This window comes from Mesocricetus auratus, unplaced genomic scaffold, assembly GCF_017639785.1.
Source record: "Mesocricetus auratus isolate SY011 unplaced genomic scaffold, BCM_Maur_2.0 Super-Scaffold_4256, whole genome shotgun sequence".
Classification (NCBI taxonomy): domain Eukaryota; kingdom Metazoa; phylum Chordata; class Mammalia; order Rodentia; family Cricetidae; genus Mesocricetus; species Mesocricetus auratus.
The window spans coordinates 95,535,555-95,554,331 of NW_024429182.1; the positions used below are offsets into that span (position 1 = coordinate 95,535,555).

Below are 18,777 nucleotides of genomic sequence, written 5' to 3' on the forward strand. Positions count from 1 at the left end.
ATGAATCATTTCTAAATATCTTAACTTTTTCATAATCTCTTCAGTGACATTCAAAACTGCCTTCTCATCATATGCCTTTCCTAGTGTTTCTGGGGTTTTTTGGGTTTTTTTTTTTTTTGGTTTTTCGAGACAGGATTTCTCTGTATTGTTTTGGAGGCTGTCCTGGAACTCACTCTGTAGACCAAGCTGGCCTTGAACTCACAGAGATCCACCTGCCTCTGCCTCCCGAGTGCTGGGATTAAAGGCATGTGCCACCAATGCCCAGCTTTCCTAGTGTTTTACTTTTAACTGTTCATCTTTATATGAATACGAACATTGGCATATATGTATACAATTCATCCAAGGTCTCATGAGAATATAAATTACATAAATAAAGCTTGCCTTGATTTGTAAAACTTCTAACAATGTCTAGCAGAATACCATCCATGTAACAAACATTTCAATAAAAAAGAAACAATAAATCCTGATTCCCTTTACCAATAAAAAAGGAATTAATAATCCACACTGGAATACTTGAGTTAGACAATTACATTGTCAAACACTTTCATTATAATGAGGAAATGTCACTACTATCATGACATTTTAGGGAACACCGACATATTTAAAACTCTGCAGCTTACATTCCACTTTCTTGGCTCATTCTTTCTTGCAACTAAATCAACCACTTTGATAATTCTCAGCATAAGCTTGGTTCTCTGCACTATTATGACAAAGAACAGAAAACATACAAAACAACCATCTAGCTCTTTGTCATGCTAATACGGAGAGCTTTCAGCACGGCCTTGCATATCTGCTTGGTCTTCACACTGTAGATGATGAGGTTCATGACAGAAAAGAGCAACAGGTAGGCACTGGCAATCAGAGTCTGGACATATAGTGGAGTTTGTTTTCCAAATCTGTGGACAAAGGACAAATTGATCAATGGAATATAGAATATAGCCACAGCCCTGATATGGGAGATGCACATGCTGAAGGCTTTCTTCCTCTCTTCCGGGGAAGCAATGCTGAGGACAGTTCGAATGATCAGGACATAGGAAAGGAGGATGAAGACAGAGTCCACTCCAGCAGTGGAGATCAGCGCAGTGAGCCCAACTGCACTGTTGATCCTGGTGTCTGTGCATGAGAGCTTCATGACATCAGGGTGGAAGCAGTAGGAGTGGTGGAGCACGTGACTGCTGCAATAGGACAATCTTTTCAGGAGCACTGCCAGGGGAGTCTGTATTAGGGTTCCCCGGGTGACAATTGCTACTCCAATCACTGCTATTTTAAGGTCAGTTAAGACAGAAGCATACCTCAGAGGATTGGAGATGGCCACATAACGATCAAAAGTCATGGCCAACAGCACTGAAGATTCCATGACAGTGAAGAGTTTAATGAAGAACATTTGTGACAAGCAGACATTGAAGCTGATTGACCTCCCTGGCATTGAACCAGAATATCCCCAACATGGTGGCCAGAGTGGATATGGACAGCCCGAGGTCAGTGGTGGACAGCATGGAGAGGAAATAATACATGGGCTCATGGAGGCTGGCCTGAGTGACAATGGCGAAGAGAATCAGGCTGTTCCCTGAGAGGGCAGTTGCATAGAGAAAGCAGAAGGGGATGGAGATCCAGGCGTGGAAGGCTTCCAGCCCCGGCATGCCAGTGAGCAGGAAAATGACGGAAGAAGTTGTGGTGTTCTGGAAAGTTGCCATATTGAATTCAAACTTCAATATTTTCAGCTGAGTGTCCTGAAATGATAATACATATTTATTTGTGATGCCTAGTCAACATTTCTGTGAGACAATAGATGGAGTAAGAAAACTGAGGGATCAACTGACAGTATCCCCATAAGGAACCAAAGTCATGAATGAAGAGTTACATTAGAATGGCAGTTTATACAAAATAATATAGTAAGTAAATTAAGCCAGACTCAGAAAGGTATAAACCAGATGTTGTCTTTCCCTCGTGGAATCATTTTTAGAAACAAATGAAAACATAAGAAGGAGTATAAGGCTGTGTATTTATGAAGGTGTAACTAGTGCATCAGCAAAAAAGCATAAGAGCAGATAAAGAGAGAATATGATTTAAATACATTGTTCCTGTATGTCAATACCATGCTGAAACCTTCTGTTTTATAGAAATAATATAAATAATAATATAAAAACCCTAAGGGCATTCCATATTATTTATATTCATAAATTTATTAATGAATGTTTGCTTATTTCTTCTTAAATGAAAATGGCAATCAATTAATAAACATTGAAATTTGAAATATGTACAAATGATTGTAGAATTTCATATAAACAGTAACAGTATATGCAATGATTCTGATGGTCCATTTACAATATTAAAAGTTCATCTGTATGTGAACAGTTTCAAACATAGCATGTGTGTGAGGAATTAAGACACACAACCAGAAAGGAGTATGAAGCATTCGCAATATAATTCTTAAGAAAATTTGTATTTTAAAGTTTATGCTGCATTGCAAGCCAAATTCTTCTAATTCATGTAAACTTTGAGTGGGTCAGATGCTCTGATATTTGCCATGTAACAAATGACTTTTATGATAATGCATGGGGAACCTAGGCAGATTCCATTGCAGGTGAGGATGCCGAGGCTGGGGACCAACATGCCAGGCAGACAGAGCTAAAGTGAGGGGTTTTGTTAGAAAGGGAAAGGAGGGGGAAGGAAAGAGAAAAGAGGTAAAGAGACACAGAGACAGAGAGAGGACAGAAGAGAAGAGAGAGACAGGAAAAGTCCTGTCTGCCCCAGGGGAACAGCAGGAAACAGAGCTGCAATGAGAAAAGAGCTTAAGTGGGCAGGAGTCTGTCTTTTTTTTTTCTTCAATTTTTTTTTATTTTAAATAGCTTGTTTTACATGTCAATCCCAGTTCCCTCTCCCTCCCCTCCTCCCCACTCCCCTTTCCCCCCACCCTCTCACCCTATTGCCATATCCTTCCACATAGGGGATATCAGAGTCTGTCATTTTACTTTGGGTAGGGTCCAGGTACTCCCCTAAGAGTCCAGGCTGAGAGAGCATCCCACTTTGTGCTATAGGCACACGAAGACTGTTTGTATATCAGGGATAGACACTGATCCACAGCTCAGGGCCCCATAGGTTGCCCAGGCCTTCTCGCTGACACTCACATTTGGGGGGTCCAGATCAGTCCCATGCTGGCCTCCCCACTGTCAGTCTGGGATCCAAGAGCTCTCCCCTGTTCAGATCAGCTGTCTCTGCTGGTTTTGCCAGCCCATTCTTTGCCAATTTGCTCATCACTCCTCTCTCTCTGTCACTGGGTTCCTTGGGTTCAGTTCAGTGATTAGGAGTCTGTCTTTTAAAGGGGTCCTTTGCACCTGTGTGCAGACTAAGCAATCATGGAACCCTGGGTTGACCATGGTACTGCCTGAGTGTATTCTACCAGGTGACAGGGACAGGTCAGCATAATACCTGAATCCTTACATTTCCAACTTTATTTTTTATTATTTAAAAAGGTGAGGAGTTAGGTTTGACAGGATAGGGAACAAGGGCTTAGAGTTCTCAATACTACTTCCTGCTAAACTGGAGGGCATCATCCATCTTTGGAAGACCTAAGAAAGCTGGGGTACTGCCGTGTCCTGGGGTAGCTGGTTGTTTCATCGTAGTCCAGACTGTATAGAACTCTCTGGTATCTCTTAGACCTGGCAAGATGTTGGTAGAGCAGAGGACAAGGTTAAGTTTGATCATAAACAAATGTATATGCCTACAAATAAAATACAAGGATGCATAGGAGGATGTGAGTGTGTTATTAATGCAGTAGTTGTAGATGAAAGAAAATTTTAGAAGGAGCACAAGTCTCCTCCTCCCTTCACCAGTCAGCAAGAAATTGGAGACCTCAATTTTGTACCACAAAGATTTGATTTCTGTTGGTAACTCAGTTTTACTTACAAGCACTCAGGTTGTTCTTTTGGGCTTTGTAGAGGACAGGGCTGAGCAGCTGGGTTCTTCTGCTCAATGATACAGAACATATGTGGAGACCTATCTCAGGCTTTCTGAAACCTCTTCATTAGAAACCCCAGATGGAGATGATGGGGACCCCAGAGAATGAGGCTCTCCGTGGGCTCATTCTACTTCATGGTGTCCTTCTCCTCAGAATCACCACACACTGCTTTAGCTTCCATGAAGAAACTGGTGAGAATCTTCCTATCAAAGTACATTTTTAAAAGTCCCTCCAACTATGCTGGAGTGTTGCGTTCTCTGATCTTGTGTAGGTCTTGTGCAGGGAAATTTAACTGCTGTGAGTTCATGATTCTGTAAACTTCAGAAAGATGTTGTCATTACTGACCCATAGTCAACCAAATAATCTTTATTAATTCTTTCAAAAAGCATTGTAAGGCTTTAACATATTCCAAAGTTTTCACTAGAGTAGTACAGAGAACAGAATATTCTTTCTCCCACAGAATCTACAGCCCAGTGAGGAAATAGATGTCAAAAATCAGAGTTCAATCATAATACTTAGCTTTCATTAATTATTTTAATTAAGATATTAAGGGGTACAGGTTAATAATTCATTATACATACTCAGTGTATAAAATTAGATCAGCGTTTTCATCTCCTATATATTATTTTTAAACTTAATATTAAGCTAAAATAGTTATATAATTATGTGATACAACTTCAGTTTCAATGTATGACTGCATTTTGTGATGATCAAATTAATGTAAGGTTCCCTAGACATTTTAGACAATACTTCACCATATCTTGTAAGATTAAAATATTAATTAATTTAACAAAGAGATCTCAAGGCTTCTTTAAAGAACTAGAAAAGTATTCGTTTCAAGCATGTTTTATTTCTCATTGATTCTTTAATGACTCTACTATTTCATTTTATTCAACTATAAATGTTTTTGATTCACAACAATAATCATTTTAAAGTAAAATATAAATTATAAAATTATTCAAATATGTATTTCTTAGGATCTGTGCTAGATGAACCATAATATAGAGGACTAAAATCAATTTATCGGTAGACATAAGCATACGTTAACAATATTTTGCCAGGTGCAGCAGTAATAGTAAGATAAGAACTATACAGCATGATATTTCTGTCATTAAGGAATACCCAGGAAATTTCAAGATCATCAGAATAAAAATATATTTTTTAACAGGCTATTCAAGCTACAGTATTAATTCATACAGATGAATAACAAACACAGATACTCGGGAAAGATTCTCTTTGAAAACGCTAAAACTTTCCTAAGGCTGCTTAATGAAGAATACTTTAAGCATGGCCTTACGAATTTGTTTGGTCTTCACACTATAGATTATGGGATTCATTACAGGAGGGATGAGCAGATAAACATTGGCAATTAGAGCATGCACAAATGGAGGAGCATGCTTTGCAAACCGATGCACCAATGACACACTGATCATAGGGATGTAGAAGATAGCAACAGCACTGAGATGGGAGACACAGGTGCCAAATGCCTTTTTCCGCTCCTCCTTAGATGCAATGCACAGCACAGAACGGATGATCAGAACATAAGATAGAAGTATCAGAACAGAGTCCAATCCTGCATACGAGATGACAAGGGTCAGGCCAAAGGCACTGTTGATCTTAGTGTCTGAGCATGAGAGCTTCATCACATCAGTATAGAAACAATAGGAATGATGGAGCACATGACTACGACAATAAGACAGACGCTTGAGGAGCAGGAGTAAAGGAACAAGAGCTGTGGTCCCCCTAATTACAATTGCAAAACCCACTGCAATGATCCGTGAATTGGTTAAGATCATAGCATACCTCAGTGGATTACAGATGGCAATAAAGCGGTCAAAGGCCATCACCAGGAGGACTGAAGACTCCATGAATGTAAAGCCATGGATAAAGAACATCTGGCCAATGCAGGCATCAAAGCTAATCTCTCGAACATTGAACCAGAAGATGCCCAACACCGTTACCACCGTAGAGAAGCACAGACCCAGGTCTGTGAAGGACAGCATGGACAGGAAATAGTACATGGGTTCATGGAGACTTGACTCAGTGATGATGACAAACAGGATCATGCTGTTCCCAGAGATGGCGATGGCATATAGACAGCAGAAAGGGATGGAAATCCAGGCTTGAGAGGTCTCAAGACCAGGAATGCCAGTGAGGAAGAAGACTATTGAGTGGGCAGTGCTCTGGTTGAAGGATGACATAGTGACTTGAGGAAGCAGAAGCCCTTGGGGGAAAGGCACACATCCTGTAATGATGAGAACAGAAATTCTTCCAGTCTCTGCTACACACCACACATTTAGGAACACTAAAAACCCAGTTTCTTTCCCTCATCTTCAATGGAAAGGCAAAGCCATTTACTGTTTTACTAAATGTCAAATTGAACAGGTGCAATCGGGGAAGAAACAGCACTAATATCTGTGAGGAGACCCAGGTTTTCACAAGATCTATATTGTATTATGTGTGGGTGTCTGTGTGTTTACATTAAAAAAGAGGCTATATTAGGCTGACAAGATTTCTCAGTGGATAAAGGCAAGTGGAGTCAATCCTGATGACCTGAGTTCAATCACAAGAACCCACAGGGTAGGAGACAACCTACCTCAGCAAGTTATCATTTGACTTTTTTCCACATCTATGGTACATGTTCAGCTATACACATGCATGTACACACTTGCATAAATACACAAAGTACAAACATATAATAAAGTTCTCATAGGTAATAAAAGTATCTTCCAGGTCTATGGTGTTGGGCATGACTGACAGGTTATCTCTGGACAATAAGTTAATTTGTCTTGCTTTTCACAACTTCTCAGTTTCTGATCCAGAATCCTAGAAGCCATTACACTTTGCCAGTCCACTAATGCCCAGTGAAAACAGAGTAAGACAATATTGAAGATTTTATAGTTATGACTGAATAAATAAATTATAACTGTCAATGTAAAAAATATTAAATACTAAAGAGAACCAGTTTGTCTACACAAATAAGTCACCCAGAATGATACAAGGAAAAGGTTTGCTTACACAGGTAGTAATTGGAAACCTAATTATGTTTAAGGAAAATTCTGCCTCCAGAAAGATGATTTAAAGATGACCTCACATGATCCCTCCTACATCTCTTCAGCTGAATTCCAGGAGCTCAGCCCCATGCCTGGCTGTGGATCTCCATCTGCTCCATCAATTACTGGATGTCAGTTCTATGATAGCAATCATGTTAGTCACTAATCTGATTAAAGGGGAAGGCCCATTCAGGCACCCTTTCCATTATTGCTAGGACCCTTAGCTAGGGTCATCCTTGTGGACTCCTGAGAATTTCTCTAGCACCAGGTTTCTTCCTAACCCCATAATGGCTCCCTCTATCAAGATATCTCTTTCATTGCTCCCTCCCTCCATCCCCCTCCCAACTCTGTCTTCTTGATCCCTCATGTCCCCATCCCCCATTCCCTCCCTTCGAGCCCCCGTCCCAGTTTACTAGGAAATCTTAACTATTTTCCCTTCCTGAACAAATAGGATCAAGACCATGGTGGAGAGAACCACAGAGACAGATGACCCAAGCCAGTGGCAGTTCATGAACTATGGCTTAACAACTGGGGAAACTGCACGGGACCAGACTAAAACCTCTGAATATGGGTGACAGTTATGTGATTTGATCTGTCAGTGGAGCCTCTGGCACTGGCACCAGGACCATTTCCAGGGACATGAACTGACTTTTTGGAACCCATTATCTATGGTAGGATAACTTTTCAGCCTTGATTGGGGGGGGGCAGAGAAATACCTTGATCCTGCCTCAACTTGGTATGCCAGGCTTTGTTGATTCCCTAAGGAAGGGCTTATACCCTATGCAGAGTGGACAGAGGAGTGGTAAGGGGAGGAGAGAGGCAGGAGAAATGGAGGCACGAGGAACTGGGGTTGGTATATAAAATGAAAAATAATTTTTAAGTAAAAATGTTTTTTAAAAGATCGTAAAGGAAGCCGGGCAGTGGTGGCACACGCCTTTAATCCCAGCACTCGGGAGGCAGAGGCAGGCTGATCTCTGTGAGTTCGAGGCCGGGCTGGACTGACAGCCTCCAAAATAATACAGAGAAACCCTGTCTCGTAAAACAAAACAAAACAAAACAAAACAAAAGGGTCATTGCAAATTGTAATACACATTGTCTATGAAAAAATGACCTAACTAGGAGCTAACAGCTCATTGGAAGCTTGTGGAAAATCACTGAAGCAGAATCACATTAGCAAATGTCATGGTTTTCCACTTTTCAAAGGAATATTAATGTGAGTGAGGAGGAGTATCCCTTCTCTGTAGATATGCAAATCTGAAGGATTGAAGGAAATGCTTTGTATTGCTTAGGAAGCTTTCTAAGGCCACAGTTTACTCTTCAGCATGCTTAATTTTAGTATAAATGCCTGCCCCTTCCAATCATACATGCATATGTTACAGTGTCCACACATGTGATGGATATGAGTTAAAATCAGATGTGACTCAACAATGAAACCTGCAAATGACCCTGAAGAAGAAAACATTGAAAAGATGCCAATTTGCACTTGAATAGAAAAATCACTTAAAGGTGTGACATTTCTGTGATATGGGAGTAGAGGAAAATAGGAAATGATCAAAACTGAAAGCCTTTTGAGTATTGTGATAATTGCTTTTCCACGAAGCTTATGAAGAGACCAAGTTTATCGAGGCTGGTTTAGAGGTTCCCTGTGTTTTCGTACCATGGCAGCTCAACATTGTAGAGCATTACACGAAAAATAATCGAGAATCAAAAGAAAATGGGGAGAGGGTAGAGAATACCCCATGATCAATGTTAAGGACATGTCACTAAGAAACAAACCCTACTTGCCACAGTCCACCCCTTAAAGTTCCCACCACCTCCTATGAACATCATGCCGGGACCCTACAGGATACTCCAGGTTTAACACAAATTTCGGCATCTCTCTGAGTCTGTCTCCAAGGAATCATAACATATAGATGAGTATTAAGTATTAGACCTCTACTACTATTTTTCAGAAACCATTCAGGTATTTGGTAGATTCTATTAGAGATCTTGTCAGGCATCTTCCATGACTTAAAGTTTAGACCTGAGGAAAGGGTAACTGTCTGTGTCCCTGAGTGGTTTTCACCTCTGCACTTTGAATAGAAAGGGTTTCTTTTCTTTGCCCTTAAACCCTAACCTCTGGTGCTCTGCTCTCAGACTCACTTGTTTTAGATTCATAATATGACCTTTACCCCACCAGTCTGTGACTGCAGCCACATCAATCACTGGCAAATGTCAAACACTAGGAGCAGGGCAGAAATTACTCCCCCTGAGATGCAGAGGTGGGCTCTTATCTCAATTCTTCCATGAAAAGTTACAAGTAAAAATGCCAAACTTATCTTTCAGCTGGAGTCCAAGACCCTTAAATCCACATACCTGGTTTTGATGGGCATTAGCTCTTAATTGAGCAGAGCTCTCTCTCTCTCTCCTCTCTCTCTCTCTCTCTCTCTCTCTCTCTCTCTCTCTCTCTCTATCTCTCAATCTCTCCCTCTCCCTCTCCCTCTCCCCCTCTCCCCCTCTCCCTATTCCCCCCCTGTGTGTGTGTGTGTGTGTTTGTGAGAGAGAGAGAGAGAGAGAGAGAGAGAGATTTATTTGAAAATATTTATGTAAACTTATTGGAGTATTTGTAGGTGTAAAAAAGGTAAGTTTTCTGATGAATTAAAATTAAGATCTGGTGATAAGAACTATTATTTTCTTAGAAAAGGAAGAGAACTTTTTAAGGACCTAAAATCTTGTTCACTTTGTTTTAAAGATGAAGAATTAAAATCTCAGTTCTCTTTTTTATATTTCTGTGATTTTATCACCTTTTAGATATATATTTTGTTTCTATTTTTGAGAACTTCCTACATGAATACTGTATTTACATTTATTCCCACCTCACATTCTCACACTTCTAATTCCTCCATGTTCCCTCCCAATTTCCTAACCTCCTGTCTTTACAGTAAGTGATTGAGACCTCACTTACAATTGGTATTCATAACAGCACACCATGAGGATGGCTATTTCTCAAAAGCACAGGTGGCACATACCTTTAGTCCCAGAATTTAGGAAGTAAGGACAGTAGAATCAGAAGCTCAAAGTTATCCTCAACTATCCAGAATGGGCTAGAGATTCTGTTTATAAGACAAAAGTGGCAGGAACGTAAAGAAATTGTAACCTTTGGAAATAATTGGAGAAAATGACAAAATTTTGCTCTCTTAAGAGAAGTATTATAGAACTTTATTATAAAACTAAAAAATTACCTCTTAAGATTGAATAATCCCACTTCTCAGTGAACAACTAAAGAAAGTAGATGTTGAGCAGATATCTACATTCTTATGTTCCTTTCAATATTATTCATAAGTGGCAAAATATGAAAACATCAAAATACCCACCTGGTTCACATGCTAAAATGTTAGCAGCTACACACAGGTCTGAGGGAGAACATACGGTGTTTGTCTTTCTGAGATGAGGCTACTTCACTTGGTAGAACATTTTCATTAAAATTCATAATTTCATTTTTTCTTTAAAGTTCTAATTATAGAATGAATTAATAAGTATTTACAAATGTAGTCTATATTTGTAGTAACTATTTTGAATGTTACCTTTTAAGTTGACATACTAAGTTGTTATACATTATATGCTGCTAAGTACTGCTGGGTTTACTTTAACAAGTTCATCTAAACTACATAAGTTGTTTAAATAAAAACATCTTAAGGATATTCATTGCCTGTTGGATTCATAAAGCCTTCATTGCTCTCAAACTGTGACGACAAGTACAGAGTTACAGAATGGGTCTAGAATGGAAGTATTGACCCTGCTACCTGGTCCTTAAAGGCTCATCAGAGAGGAGAGGAGAGGAGAGGAGAGGAGAGGAGAGGAGAGGAGAGGAGAGGAGAGGAGAGGAGAGGAGAGGAGAGAGAGAGAAGAGAAGAGAAGAGAAGAGAAGAGAAGAGAAGAGAAGAGAAGAGAAGAGAAGAGAAGAGCAAAGAAGAGCATTAACCTCAAAACTTACAAGACAAGATGTTCTTCTATACTAAGGGTAGACGATCAATCCCAGCCCTGCCTTCTGACTCTGGCTCCAAAATGGATTCTGTTTTTCTAGAAGAACCCAAATTATAAAGATCTTGCAATAGCAACACTCGAGTTCAGAAGGGGAGGTTTTATGAGGACTCCAGAAGCTGTCTGATGAGAGACCTTTGCCCAGCAGGAAAAAAAAATGAATTCCTAGGAGAAAACTCTGAAGAGCTGTGTCCTGCTAACCCTTTGTGCTCCATATAATGATATTTATATTTGCTTTTTGTCTAACTTTACTCTTGTTTCTTCAAAGACCCTGTAAATGGGTTACAATTTCCAAGCTCATTCAAGAGCAGTGTCAGCCTCAAGTAGCTGTAGGACAGACCTCTGTATAGGTCCAAAGCCTAGGAGAAATGGTGTAATGGACTGACCATGAGTCTGTTAGGCTGTCATTCGCCTGTTTCACAGACATCATAAGACACAGAACCCATATGGAAGACAAGTTGAGGAATAACTATGGTCACTGAAGGCAAGCACACTTACTTGATTCTGACTTCAAGTATTTCCCTGTATATTCTGTATCCCTTGAGACAATGTGCACAGAGTCGCAGAAGCTAACAATTTAAATGGAAATAACTAAAAGAAGACAACAAAATTCTGTGAATCTCTTGTGCATCACTTGTCAGTTTATAATAATGATTTGATATAGCTTGGCCTAAACTGTGTATTAGCATATTTACTATTATGGACAATGTCCTATATGACAACAGATACCTCTTGTTTAAAAGTGACTTTTAGTATTTGTGTTTTAGTAATAAAGCCTATGATGTTTACCATCAGCTTGGGAATCCACTGACTTCATAAACAAATGATACTACTTTGCAAATATACCCACTATTCAAAAGGTTATCTCTATTAAAGCAGCTATAAACCAGATTCTTAAATGACCTGCTTAAAGTCCTCTTTTGTCTAGATCCCTGGGGAAGACTGGAAAAACATGTTCTTTATTTATCTATTTCATCTCAAACCTAAGAAAATATTCTCCCCTTTTGGGCATCATCTTGACTAACAGAAGCACTCCTTCGCTAGACTGCACTTCAACAGATGGTAAGGCATTTTCCCAGATTTTTATAAACATGCCAAGAAATGCATGACACTCCATGGGAAAAATGCACAGTTCAAATAGTTGCTTCCAAGATACTGAAGTCAAAAGAGATGCCTAGACTGTTACAGGACATAAATGTGAAAAATCTTACTGCCCTGCTGAAGACACTAATCCTGTGAGCACAGTTGTTGGATATGGGACACAGTTAGCAGAAGGACAAGACCTATTTCAGAGCAAACCACAAAGACTGAAAGCATTCAGTAGCTGAATAAATAACATGAGTAGGTACCCAGACATTGTTCATTTTGACAAGATAAGCCTCTATTTAAACAGCCTGTCCCATGATTTGAGTATTTTGAATATGGCCACTATGTAACAAATTCTCCAACATCCATACCCATGGGAAAGAGTAAATCAGAAGTACACTGAGATTCCACCTCACTGTCCACACAGTAAGTGTGGCAAGGATGCAGAGGAAAATGAAATTTTATACACTGATGGTGGTGATGTAAGGTTCAATCAGCTATGGAAATCAGTATGGAAGTTAAAAAAAAACTAAAAATACAGCTTCGACATGATCCAGCCAGCTGCATGCATCATTTCTTAGCACACTCAAAGGAACCTAAGGACACATACTGCAGAGAAAGCTGCTCTTTCATGATTACCACAGCACAAAAGACAAGTTATGGAATAAACCTGGGTGTCCATTACCAGAAAAAAAGAAGCCGAAATATAGCACATATGTATGCACAAGGAAGATTAACTCTGCCCTAAAGAAGAATGAAATGATGTCATATGCTGGAAAGTGATGGAACCTCATCTTGTTAACAAACTAATCTGAGGCAAAAGTGACATGCACAGATACAAATTATACAGATAGATAAGTGACAAGCAGATATAAATGATGGTTATAGATTGGTAGATAGATGACAGAAAGATAGATAGATACATGGATACATAGAACACTAAAGTAGAAAGGTAGAAAAGTAAAGGGGAAAATATTTAAGAAATGAAGGAAGACCAGTAGAAAGGAGACAGAGAGCAGGAGAGGAAAATTAATTAATATGGTCATGGTATATGATACTCTTGAATCAAAAATATGTCAAGAAACATACATGAATACTTGTATTAATAATACTGTATTAAGTTAGTAAGCATTTTGTTTATTAATTTAATAAGAATATTGGAGACCAAACAGCCTTTATCTAAAACTTAGCTCTGTCATCTATCATGTGACTGTGAGCTAAAGGGTACTTGAACCTCTATTTTTATACTCTAATGTAGGCAAATAATTATGTCTGTTAGATACCTTTATTTTGTAAAATAAATAAGATTTTCTAATATTCATCCATGAGAATGTTTTTGCACATAGTCTACTCAATTAACTCAAAAAATTACTAAAGACTATGCTATTGATTGCTATTATTTTGTGTCTATACCTCTCAATACACCAATTTAGTAAGTTATTATTATTCATCATCTATTATGCACCAGATACAGTGCTCCTGACTTTTGAGGTGAAATAGTATGTACTCTCAAGAAGAAATAAAGCCACCATCATCTAGTGTTGTTGCATGCCTATAATCCCAGCACTCAGGAGGCAGAGGCAGGTAGATATCTGTAAGTTCTAGGCCAGCCTGGAATACAAGAGCTAGCTCCAGGACAGTTAGGGCTACACAGAGAAACCCTATCTCAAAAAAAGGCAAATCTGGTCTGTACATGACTGTTTTCAATTCTTTGTCGTTCTAAGGTCCTCATAATTCTGGTCCTGTAACTTCTCAACATCTCCTTAGAAACACTGTAGTGTTATCTGCTTTGTTCACTTTTATAGCCTCGATATCTTTCCAGTATAAAATATGAGGTGGGTCCAGATTATTTTGTACATCAGTAAGGATAGAATTGAGGGCCTACTAGAGGCCAAGAAAATTCTGTAATGAAAAATAAACAGTGTTCCTTGAACACTTGAAAGCTTGGTGAGAATAGAGAGGAGATAGAAGGAAATATTCAGAATAGACACTAGAGGCCCATAGGAGGAAGGAAGTGTTGGTTGTTTTCTGTATACACTAGAATTGCATGGTCACTGCTGGCTACAATAGCTTGGAAATCCTCTAATATCCAACATGGCCAGATACAGAATAAGAGATGGATTGTGCTGCTCTCAGACAATGGAGCCAGGAAGTGACATAGAGTTTGTGTTTTTGTAAGTGATGAGCTAAATGGAGAAACTTTTTTTGCAGTAACCAGCTTTCATTGTTGCTCTTATTTTATTTCTATAGTTTAGATACATTAAATCTATATTGTTCAACTTGCCTTTGGAGCTTTGGAATACGATCCTTATTTCCTGATCTGTCACAGAAATCTATATAATCTGTTAGTTGTACATGAAGTTTAAAGGTGAAAGAGGACTGACTATAAATAGTTTATATAATCCATATATTAAAATTTTTACTTACACTTTGACTACTGTAAATAATACTCTATTCAATGTTCCTGTGCATAAAATATAGTCAGTATGTTTATATATTTTCCTTTCAATAAATTTTTAGAAATGGATTATATGAGAAATTTAAAACAATAATAAAAGCTGGAAACCCATTCTTTTAAAGTTTATGCAAACACTGTAAAACAATGCTTAGCCCACTGTAGCACAGCAACAAAAAATTAGACATTGTAAGCTTAAAAAAATTTACTGATTTGATAGGCAAGAATATGTTACTGCTTACTGCAATAAAATGTTGACACTAAGTAAATGGGGTTTATCCAGGTTCAGACAGAACACTTTTTTCATGTTGAATTCAAACTTTGTAGTCTGAGTTACCAAATTTAAGAAATATGATATGAAATCCAAAGATGTTAGAGACTGACATGCTTTCCATGTTTAACAAAACTGATGCTAATTTATTAATAATTTCAAGTCATTCTTGATGAACCTTATGATTCATTTTTCAGAAATCTTACTAAAATTACCATTGAGAGTTTTGTTAATCTAGTATGAAAATAAGAGCATGAGACAAGTCCTATTTTGAGGTCTGTGTACCAAGATATGAAAGTATCCTTTGCCAATATGCACGCTGTCGTTACATGTGTGTACCACATGCTACCATTATTGCAAGTCTGTTGTTCTGGGAGAGCAATTTCAGCCATGGAAGAGAAACCCATGATTTTTCCCAGTTACTTCCTAAGACTGGTGGGAAGAGAATCTGAACTCAAGAATCTGTGGAAAACACATTCAAAGGTCCCAAGAAACTCTCTATAAGTTCACACATGAACACACACACACACAGTATCACATACATGCACACACACACAAACACACACAGTATCTGTATATGATACTTTCATGAGAGAACTAAGCTAAGTTATTTAAATGGTTTGACTCTTAGAAACTGCATAAATCATACTGATATTATATTTTTTCACCAAATTTACCACCATTGGTGTGTAAGGCATAGGTTGATATGGGTGGGTCTCACTGCAATAAAGTCTAGAAGTCAGCAAGCATCTTTTACAAAAGTTATAGGATGAAACACTACAGAATTGAGTATAGAGGATTCTTAAAAGACTAATGTTGAAACTGCCATATGACTCAGCTAAACCACTCTTGAGTATATTCCCAAAGGACTCTATATTTTACCACAAAGATACTTCACACCCATGCTTACTGTTGTTTCATTCATAATAGCAAAGATCTGGCAGTAGTGAGATCTTCACAGATCTACAAGAATGATACCAACTGGCATTAAGGCTACCTTAAATGTCCTCCCATGATAATGAGAATGATGACTACCTTTTTTATTATTTTTAAATTTAAATTTAAATTAGAAACAAGGTTGCTTCACATATCAATTCCAGATCCCTCTCCCTTTCCCTCCCCTCCTCCCACCCCCTCCCCCAACCCCTCCAATATCCCCTCATTCCCCCAGGGAGGGTGAGGCCCTCCATGGGGGTGTCCATATACCATACTAGAACTCTCTCCAATGGCTGATGGAGGCAGAGGCAGACACCTACAGCTGTGAACTGAATTGAACTCCTGGAACCCAGTTGCAAAGAAGAGTGATGACCAAAGGAATCAAGATCGGGCTGGCAAACCCACAGAGGTAGCTGACCTAAACAAGGGGGGAATACATGGACCCCAGACTGATGACTGAAGGGCCAGCATGGGACTGACCCAGACATCCTCCCACCGAACCTGGGTGACAGAGAGGAGGCCTTGGCAATCTGTGGGACCTGGGAGAGTGGAGCAGTATTTATTCCTGGCATACAGAAGGGCTCTGGGAACCCATACCATGTGGAGGGATGCTCTCTCAGTCTGGACACATGAGGAAGAACCTGAGCCCTTCCTGGGATGATATGACAGACCCTGAAAATCCCTCATGGAAGCCCTTGCCCTCCCTGGGGAGCAGAGGGGGGATGGAGTGGGGGTGATGGGTTGGGAGGACTGGGGGGTGGGGGAGGAGGGGAGGGAGAGGGAACTGAAAGTGACATGTGTAAAAAGTTAAATAAAAAGTATATGAAAAAAAAAGAAATGAAATTGACCTAGCTGTCCATCAACTGAGGATAATAATGAAAATGTGCTAGATGATAGATAGTTAGATAGATAGACAAACAGACAGACAGAGTGTGATGGGGTGATTTTATTCAGGAAAAAATAAAATTAAGAAATGTAAGTGAGATTATCTTGACTCAGAAAGACAAATAAAAACTGACACAGGTCTAGGCCCTGATCCAAATGATATGACAGACTTTGAAGATCCCCATGGAAGGCTTCATCCTCCCTGGGGAGCAAAAAGGGGATCGGATATGGGGTCTTGAGGGGCAGGGGAGGAAGGGAGGGAGTGGGAACTGGGATTGATGTGTAAAACAAGCTTGTTTATAATATAAATTTTAAAAAGGAAAAAACAAAACAAAAAATTGTCTGTTTCACATGTAGATATTAGTTTCTAACTTTATACATTTTTGTTTAAATGGGAGCAAGTATATACAGAATACAGGAAACTACAAAGAAACCCATGAAAACAGGTGGGAAAAGTTGTCTTTTAGGGAAAGTGGTGGCAAAGTAAAAGTGAAAAGACTGCAGTGGAAACATCTAAGGAGGTATGGGAACAGAGAGACAAGGGAGAGGAGAGGGGAGGGATCAATCAATAAAGACTGAGTCTATATGAAAATGCCATAAAGAAACCTGTTGCTTAGCCAGGCATGATGGCACACGTCTTTGATCTCAACACCCAGGAAACAAAGAACGGTGAATCTCTATGAGTTTGAAGTTAGTATGGTCTACATAGTTAAGTTCCAGTCCAGTTAGAGCCACATTGTAAGGCCCTGTCTCAGAGAGAGAGGTGGGGTTGGGGGAACCTTTGTAAGGAAATTTTAAAACAAGTGTAAGACACTTTGTGTACTCCTCAAGTCTGTCCTCAGATCTTGACTTATGGACTCCTTGTGTGATTTCTAGAAGCAACAAAGAGGGTGATAAGCCCTTTGCACACAGCCACCTATTTAGTTCTATATTTTTAAGGATTATGCAAATAGATTGGGTCAACCCAAACAACCTCACCCTACAGCTTTATTTTTCTGGACTGGGTAATTTACTTGAAGCAATAATTTCCAGTTGCATCCAACTTCTTACAAATATGATTTCATTTTTTTTAAACAATCTCATAAAATATGTATATGTACCACATTTTCTTTATCTATTCATTTCTTGGTGGACTTCTCTTGATGGTCCATTTCCTAGCTGTTGTGACTAGTCTAGCTACAAACACAGGCACGCACACACCTCTATGGTGTATTGACTCGGAGTCATTCAGAATTCACCTCAAAGCTTTTAACTTTCATCACATCTGCAAAGCTCAAACTCCCTTCAACATGTAAAATATCAATTCAGATTCTAGGCATTAAGATACGGGCACCTTCATGGGATCTTACTCCATCCACAAACATCAGTCACAGAATCTTTGACATATACAACCCAGCGAAATAGTAAGAAAGAAATCATGCTGGGTGGTGGTGGCACACATCTTTAATCCCAGCACTCGGGAGGCAGAGGCAGGCGGATCTCTGTGAGTTCGAGGCCGGGCTGGACCAATAGCCTCCAAAACAATACAGAGAACCCCTGTCTTGTAAAAACCAAAAAAAAATTTTTTAAAAGAAATAATACAGACATTTTCAAATGTAGATAAGACCTGTCAATGTAATGGATACAGGATATACAAGACATAATCAAGAATAACTCAAAGATCTATAACCCCAAAAGTGGTCCCAAGAGAGTGGGAATGCTGGAGCAACTGAAGAAGCCATGTATAAAACCAATCTGAGGTTAATAATAACCAAAGGCTGAGTAGGGTAGTAGTCAGACCACCTTAGATGGCATCACTGGCTAAAGACATCACCTAACTGCCCTGATTCCTCAACATAAAACTCTCATAACTTGAACACAGTACAGACGCCCCAAAATTAATCTAGTTATTCCCCACCTTGATGTATGGATATCAAATAAGAAGTAGGTAAAAGTAGAAAAAGATAGAGAAAACAGTATTTATTTTCTGTGTAGTGAAATTGTTGACTGAGACATTTTATCACTGTATTTATGAAGCACATGCCTCATAAATGTCAATGTCAGTGTCAGTTAGTCTGTTTCTCTTCTAAACTAAAAGTCCAAGCAGTGAGACCTATGTTGTATTCTTTTTATT

General features: G+C 39.1%; 2 protein-coding genes across 2 annotated transcripts; both read right to left on the minus strand.

Moving 5' to 3' along the window:
- Positions 1-674: 674 nt before the first annotated feature.
- LOC121135260 (olfactory receptor 51F2-like) lies at positions 675-1,694 on the minus strand. Its single transcript, XM_040733787.1, is given in 2 exon segments — positions 675-1,411; positions 1,413-1,694. Coding segments are annotated over 2 exon segments (954 nt in total). The 3' UTR covers positions 675-739.
- A 3,520-nt stretch (positions 1,695-5,214) lies between these two features.
- Positions 5,215-6,168, minus strand: LOC101826800 (olfactory receptor 51F2-like). Its single transcript, XM_005074139.2, has one exon. It carries the CDS (start codon positions 6,157-6,159, stop codon positions 5,215-5,217), a length of 945 nt encoding a protein of 314 aa, XP_005074196.2. The 5' UTR covers positions 6,160-6,168.
- Positions 6,169-18,777: the final 12,609 nt, after the last annotated feature.